At 46.0% G+C, this 8,238-nt stretch overlaps 1 protein-coding gene across 2 annotated transcripts; it reads right to left on the reverse strand.

Moving 5' to 3' along the window:
• Positions 1–1,352: 1,352 nt before the first annotated feature.
• On the reverse strand, positions 1,353–7,619 carry CBLL1 (Cbl proto-oncogene like 1). Of its 2 annotated transcripts, none has more exons than XM_071552616.1 (6): positions 7,540–7,619; positions 4,948–5,115; positions 4,494–4,591; positions 4,149–4,232; positions 3,279–3,352; positions 1,353–2,800 (listed from the first exon to the last, which is right to left on the reverse strand). In XM_071552616.1, exons 1-6 carry the CDS (start codon positions 7,550–7,552, stop codon positions 1,759–1,761), a joined length of 1,479 nt encoding a protein of 492 aa, XP_071408717.1. In that variant the 5' UTR covers positions 7,553–7,619; the 3' UTR covers positions 1,353–1,758. The 2 variants fall into 2 exon arrangements, with proteins under 2 accessions (XP_071408717.1, XP_071408716.1); XM_071552615.1 differs by having other exon boundaries at positions 4,494–4,594.
• Between the last annotated feature and the right edge of the window lie 619 nt (positions 7,620–8,238).

Raw genomic sequence — 8,238 nt, forward strand, 5'->3', positions numbered from 1 at the left:
GGTCACTAAACAATTTAAGGGATCCCACTGCTTTTTTGAGTGATGTATCATTGCCCACGTGACATACGCCACCGTTGCCTCAGAGAAAAAAATTCTCACACATTGTCCACACTGGCATACATAAAACTTCTGTGCTTTTTGATAGAGCAAAAGCTGCTGTTTTCCCTTAAACTGCCTCAGCATTTTTGCAAAAGCACTTTATCAGTAACTTCAAGAAGCAGCTTTGGACACAGAAATAACAAAGTTTGAACCCTTCATCTGCTTCAAAACAGACTAATATACAACAGAAGTATGCAACCTGACTTACTAAAAATCAGCATGATGGAAAGAGGTGCCTTCCTTCCTCAGTACCTGCAATGGACAGGTAGGAGTTCACTTCAGAACGTCTGATTTTCCCAATAGGCACACACAGGTGAGTGGATGCACCACCCTGCCCAAACACCTGCCAGGCGGAGCCCTGGGGAACCCCCGTGTGTCCTGGACACAGGCCAAGCAGTGAGTCCCTGGAATACAGGCATGGCAGGCCTGTCCTGGACACAGGCCCAGCAGTGAGTCCCTGGAACACACACATGGCAGGCCTAAGCCTGGCTTTGCAGACCAGAGCATTCATCAGACATGCACATTTCCTCCCAGATGAAGTTATATGCTGTAACATAAACATGCCTATGTCTCCCTCCTCCCAGAAAACAGTGACAGAAGGGGGTCCTTAAAATTTGCTCATGTGTTTCTTGTTAGTTACTGAATGAAAATAATGCTGGCAGAGCCATTTTTGCCTTCACAAGCACAGAAGATTTCACACAAGGGATTTCAGACCACTTCTTTCAGGTTATCCAAATGGGAAGTTTTCCTACTGTATACATTATATAAAGTGAGAGAGGCAAACACCACCTCCCTACCTAAGCTGCTTCTCAGACATGGCAAGACAATTCACAGCCATAGGCAAATACAATAGTTTGAATTCGCCTCCAGTATTTACACGTAAACAGAATATTCTGAATCAAAACTAGCTTTAAAACAAACTCAAAAACCCAAACAAAACCAAACAAAAACCACACAATACACGACTTCATGTCATGCCAAAAGCTGTATCTTTGATGCATTAATCCTGCTGCATAAACATAAAGGAAAAAAACCCAGAAAACTGAAATGCAGTAAATGCAAAACTCTGCACGTCTGATTTCTAGTGCTGTGAATTCACTACAGCCTGAATTCATTATGAGTAATGGTAAATGGTAGTAGTAGAAATATTAAAGTTCCCTTAATATTTGACTATGCTGCCCATTTGGACAGTATTAGTGTTGAAATTGTGTCCCAGAACTGTGTGTGTTAACTTCATATAAAAACTCACCACGTTTACAACCATAATTCAATTTAATTATTGTACACAGGTTAACAAAAACACTGGATTTAACAAAACCAATATTCAGAATGGTACAACACATGTTCATTTTCTCCAGGAAATAATGTTACAAGTTATCATCTTAGGACAATTTAGCCACACGAGCAACGGAAGTTCTGTTAAAATGCAACTGTGGTCTACTAAGCCACTTATTTTAGCACTACAGAATATTTGAAGTCAGAGTTCTACGGCCAAGGCTTAAAAGTCATTTAAGATTCAAACCTCAAAATGTCTTACAGTCAAAATGACAGAATTTAAAAAAAAACCACAACAAAATAACCTCAAAACAATTAATTAAAAGGTTGCTGTATATAGTTTTATCCTCTTCATAGCACTCTCTATGCATATAATTGCTTGTATCATTGGTAATAGGGTCTGTATCTGGCTTGATCAGGATGGTGTGGTCCAGGAAGAGGGGCCTGAGCAGGAGGCCCTTGCATCCTCGGAGGTGGAGGTGGACCCCTCGGAGCTGGCCATATCCCTGGACTCATTCCCCCAGGCTGTGTGAACGGGGGGCTAAGAGTTCCTTGATCTTCACTGAACTGTGGCAAAGAGTTAGGATTATAGTGATGGGGAGGGGGGGCATTTACATTTACGGGTGGCCCTCCATGCTGGGGAGGTGGAGGTCCCGGAGGAGGATGGTTCATGTATGGCGGCATCTGGGCAATGATGTGTCCAGGCGGTGGGGTTATTGGAGGAGGAGCAGAGGTCATTGGTGGCGGAGGAGCTTGGCTATACACCATGTGAGGTGTGCCTGCTGCCTGGGGAGGGTGCTGCAGCGGGTGGCTGATGGGCGGGGGCGGCGGCGGGGGCGGCGCGTAGTGCTGCTGTGGAGGCATAATATGATGAGGATGAGATACCACTGGCTGGCCCTGGTACTCAGGGTGATGGTGAGCAGGTGCTGGGGCTGGTGGAGGTGGTTCTCGAGCACCTGAATTCGAATCATCCTGAATAGGGACAGTTATTAAGTTGCTGTGTTTCCTCGTTGAAATGCGGAAGGTGTCCTGGCTGACTGGGCGAGGTGGTGGCGGAGCCATGGACAGCTCTGCAGGAGGAGCACGGATGTCCTCGTGGGGCTGGTTGTAATGCTCGTGTGGCACATGCTGCAGAGGAGGTGGTGGCATCATGATGTGCTGCTTTGGCGGAATGTGGCTCATGTGATGTTTCTCAGGGGGCATTATGAAACGCTCAGGAATTTCGGCAGGCGGTGGGGCAATAGGAGGATGCACGGGCTCAATGGCAGGGCGAGTAACAGGCTTTCCAGCTCGCATATGACGGTGGTTGATGTGAGCCTGTAAGTCCCTCTGTGACAGGTAAGTTCTCTTGCAGCCTTGAACGATGCTACACATGAAGAGAGACCCTCGCACACACTGCTCGATTCGCTGCACGGGTTCATTACAGCTAAATCAAAGGAGAACATTAGTTATTGTCATCAGAGAGAGCTCAACATACATTTTTTCTTGTTAAAAGTCAACCAGTTTGCCATAATTAGCCAAATGAAAACTGACAATGTTCTCCCACTTTCACTGATTTAGAAGTTTACCTAGTTTTTAAGTCTCTAAATGTAACTAAGAACTAAATATAACTAAGCATTTTCTAAGTAGCATCTCTCACACAAATTCCTTCTGTGTATTAAGAATTAACAAGGGTCACTCTCACTAAGCAAATTAAACTGCTGTTTATTCCTTTTCAAATTAGAGCAGCAACAGCTTACTACACAAATACTCTTAACAGTCCCAAAGATGGGATAGGAACAAAAAGAGAGTACTGCCTCTACTAAATGTACATAAGTAAGAGCCACGTTAATACAGTGCCTGAAATAACACATTTAAGTTACTTTCCTACATTGCCTTTAATAACAAATCTTGAGAGAACTTACCCTGGACACATCTTGTCTCCCTTTTTCTCATGTAGTATAGCACAGTCATAGCAGAAAACATGCTTGCAAGGTATCTAGAGACAAAAAATTGCTCTGTTAAGACATTGTATGTAACTATCTATGTCGTTTTGCAGAATACAGTTCCTCCCTCCAGCACACAGTTTGTAATAATAAAAGTAACTAAATCCTCTGTAAGGTGAACAACCATAAAGGTGGTTAACAGTTTACAACATATTTGCATAGAAACCTTCTAGAACAGTTTATGATAGTTTGGCATATTTTGGAGGAGTGCTGGTTTGGTTTTTCAAGTGTTGGCAAAAACACCAGTAAAAGTTGGAGTCTTGCACAAATGCCAACACTGAACATTCACAGAAGCTGCATATGTAATCTGATTACACTTGTCTTGTTGGCAAGGACAGAAAGTTTTAAGAGCATTAACTGTAATGAAGTCAGAACCTGAAGCCTGTTACATCACACCTAGAAATCTAAATTAAACTCAGATTTTTAGAAGTGAATAGTGAATAGTGTTTTCTAACTTCAATTAAGATAAAATGTTTATTTTTAAACCTAAGCGGTTTAAGATCAAAACCTATGGAACTTGAAGGGTTTTTTGTTGGTGATGCTGTTCTGATTTTTTAACATTTTCAAGCTTACTTTTTTAAATCAGGGAGTGAAGCAAAATCAGTCAGACAGGTGGAACAAAAATACTTTAGCAATGAAGGCCCCTGGCTCCATCCTGGTACTATTCTGGTGTTTGTTGAGATGCCTGTTGAAATCAGTAACCGCCACAAGCCTCACACAGACACAGTAAAACCTAATTTCTCCTGAAGTGAAACCACAGCTGCATCTTCCAGTGGTAATTTCACTTACCATGCGTCCATACATTTTGATGGGCAATCCACACTTATCACAGAAATGGACCGGTGTGTCATCTTTTTCCCCCAGCAAGTTTATCTGATAGGATAGAGAAGGGGAGGGGAAAACAAACCTCAACATCACTAAAGCTTCCCTTTTCAATTATCATCAACATAACCATTATTTCTGAATTAGAGGAGAAGGAAGCAAGAACACCACAAACAGGAGAAAGCACAGAATGTATTTTTAATCAATCAAAAAGAATGGAAAACACTTTTAATAAACAAAGTATCTACCACGACTACCTACAGCTTGGTATGATACACAGGCAGACTCATGACTTCCCATCCATGACTTTACCTTATAGTCCCAAAAGATGGGTCCAGGAAATCTCCTCTGACTGCCAAACATTTCACCTCCTTTGCATTCGTATCGTTCCTCTTTGTTATAATCAAATTCTTCTGTGGAAAGGAGAAAGAGAAAAAAGACAGGAGCCAACCACAACACTTTCCTAACTGACACCAGCTGCTTATATTAAGAGCATGGATCATTTATACCAAAATCATCAAATCATGCCACAGAACTTCCAAATCTGCTGAGACCATTCTACAGAAACACAGAATCAAAATAGTAAGACAGTCTGAGAAATGGGCACCATTTAAGCCCTACAGTGCAGCAGTACCTGGAAACTTCAAACTTGTTTTGCACTTGGACAGAACCCTGGACTTTAAATCTCCAAGCCTGAAAAAAGTCTTGAACAATGTTACAGAATAATACAATTCCCTAGTAGTACTGGAAATTTATATTCATTTACCTTCATCACCAGCTTGTGTCTTTGAAGGCATCCTGTTCATATTTCTTGTAGTTCGAGGTGCAGGTTTGGTTTTATTGGTCTGCTTTGAAATAAGCTTTATAGGGATTCTTCTACGGACATCAAGACCACCCAATGATCCTGAACTATTTGTTCCTTGCAAATCATTGTCTATGAAAGAAAGTAAAAAAAAAATCTAATTTTTCAGATATCTAATAGTTTCTAAAGAGGCTAAATATTAACAGAAAGTTGTAGGAAAAGTAATTTTTAAAGCTTGTTTAAGGCTCATACAACATAGAAAATAAGTCACTTCACATACAATTTCTTCCAGAAGTCAAGTCACAAAACTTTCTTGGGAACAGCTGTGATTTTAGGAATCTAGTTCTAAAAATAAAGCTATTTAAATAACCTAGGTAGTCTGTAATTTTTCCACAACAGGAAAAAACATTAATTGTATAGCTCTTCTCACAGTGTGAATAGCACTGAAGAGTCAATTCTCTGTACAATTCTCTTGATAACATAGAATTTATGAGAAAATTAATACAATCTAAGAAATTTGTTTATTTAAGTAGAAAGGAAACGAGTTCCTATATTAACTCAGCATCTTGACATATCACTTAGAAGTTTATGATAAAGTTTCACAAAAATATTGGTACTTAGGAGTGTGTAGCTGTATCCTTAAATTGAAAATTATTCCCCACTATGTGCAGAATTCTCTTTAACCACATTTAAATCTGAGTACCAGGGCAAAGGAAGCAAGAAATAGCCTGACACATGTATCAGTAGGTCCAGGCTCCAAGAGATAATCCAGAGCGGGATTGCAACCTGGAACGCTACCACAGCAAGTGTAACTCCCTCAGCCTCAAACGAGTTTACACAAAACCACTGCATAGCATCTCATTAATACAAAAATAAAGTTATGTCCTTCACAAGTCTTCCCAGCTCGCTTGGATTTTAACTGAAAATACCATTTTGGCAGATGTTTCAGCCTGGAAGGGGCGAGCCACAGGCTGTGCCAGCCCTGCCATTCCGTGTGGAGGGCAGTGCAGCCCCAGGACTGCCGTACAGCAGTGCCCGGGCACTGCAATTAGGGCCCATTAGTGATTAGGGCACAACGCTGTCCCTCAAAGCCTACAACCATCCCACACAATACAACAAGTAGAAGGAAAAACGAGGAGAAAGGGACTGCTCAAGGTTATTCAGCAGGTACCGCCAAAGCTGGGAAACACCTGTTCCAAAGTGGGCCTGTGCCCTCACAGTCGCATTACCCCAAAACCAAAAGCCCTCAATTTCCTCTGATAGATCAAATTCCTCTCAGCACTGTGGTTGACAAGTTTCACTCTAAAAGGCAACATGCAAAAAAGGCAAAAGCAACAAAGCTTGTTTTTACTTCTGGCCAGTTGTCACTTGTTTAGGCTATGTGGATGAACCTGCACACCCAACTGTGACACGGGGCTTCCCTGGGCACTGCTGGACCCCGACACCAGAGGGAAAGCTCTCTGTTTTCCACCTGCTGGAAAGTTCTGCTTTCTACCAGAATACACAAAAACACAACACCATAAAATAGGAAAAGTCCCTGCAGAACCTCAGGCCACTTGCAAACAGCAACAACTAAATTTTAAAATTCCCAAACTTGTGTATTACTCAGTCCACTGAAGTGCCAAAGGGAAACAATTAAGTCTGACACTTTTCTTGCACATACCCTTGCAAACCAGGAATATTTCCATGACTTAGCCACTCAGTTAATCCAAACTAGCAAGTTTATTAGTCATTCATGTTTCATGGAAGGACAATAAATTCCAGTCTGCAAAGCATAACTTGCATGATTACATCCAGACAAGAAATACAACAAACATGTACCAAAATTGTTAGGACTACTTAGGGAAGATCTAATTAGAGGCGATGCAGCCTCCTCAAACGCCACTTTTATCAAGTTACGTTTTATTTTTGCATTTCAAGCTTTATTAAAATCCATAAATATAGGTCAGATACCTTACACATACAGATCTATAATGCAATCTTTGCTAAGAAAAGGGAAGGAAAGCTCCAAAACACTCTAGCAAAAAGCCGACGTTCCCCTCTCCCCGCACCGCACTAGCGAGGGAGCGACGGCCACAAAACCAAACTCAAGCACACGAGGGTTTCCCCTCAGGCCACAGTTGGGAACCAGCAAACACATGGTGGGCACGGGGCAAGCGAGCGCCGCTGCGCCACCGCCGAGCGGCCCCGGCTGCGGTGCGGCCGAGCCAGGCCGGGCCGGGCCGCCGGCGGGGCAGCGCAACCCGCGGGCCCGGGGCGCTCCCGGCGGGGCAGCCGCCGCTCCAGGCGCCACGGGGGTGCCGCGGGCAGAGGCCGCTCGGGCCGCTCGGGGCGGGGGCAGCACCGGGCCCGCCGCGCCCGCCCGGGGAGCGAGCAGGCCCCGCCGCGCGAGGAACCGCGGCCCGCCCGGGCCCGCCAGCGCTCCCCATGGCCGGACCGAGCCAGGCCGGGCCCGCAGCCGCCCCGCACCTGCAGGCCCCGCATGGCCCCCCCCCGGCCGGCGGCGAGCGCGGTGCCCCCGGGCCCGGCCCGGCCCGGCCAGACCCCCCCGCTCACCATTGTGGTCCATGATGCGGCGCGCGGCGCTCTGGGAGCGGAAGGGCGCGGCCGGAAACGGCGCGGGAGGGCGGGGCGGAGGGAACTGGAACGGGGCTGTGTGGGATAACCGTGGACTGGGGCGTGGGATAGCCCGGCACGGGGGCTGTGGGATGGCTGTGGGATGGGGTGTGGGATAGCCCGGCACGGGGGCTGTGTGGGATAGCCGTGGCTTGGGGTGTGGGATGGGCCGGGCACAGGGTCAGTGGGGCGGGCTGGACGCGGTGGATCAGTGGCACGGCCCGGGCTCGGCGCGGACGCCTCACACACACCCGGAGCCGCCTCACCCCCGGGGCCGCGGCGAGGCAGCACCGTGACTGGTTGGGAGTAGGAGGCGCGACCCTGTGGGCCCGTGGGGAAGGGTAACATTACAGAATGAGAGGGTGTCTCGGTGCAGGAGCCCCGGCGGCCCCGCCCGCCCTTGCAGTGCGGCCCCAAACACACCGGGCGGGTCTGACACCGCATCCCGCCCTCGGTGCTCGTGGTCAGCCCGAAGTACCACCATGGAAACGGCACATTCCTGACAACTGGGCGGTGGAAATGATGGAGCAGTGAACCTTCAGAGCATTCTAAAGCTTCACAGTGAAATAGCTCACTAGCTCAGGAGAGAGCTTAATGTAATTTCCATAAACTTGGTATTTTGTAATTCCTATGTAACTC

The sequence above is a fragment of the Pithys albifrons genome, chromosome 3 (genome assembly GCF_047495875.1).
Source record: "Pithys albifrons albifrons isolate INPA30051 chromosome 3, PitAlb_v1, whole genome shotgun sequence".
NCBI lineage: Eukaryota > Metazoa > Chordata > Aves > Passeriformes > Thamnophilidae > Pithys > Pithys albifrons.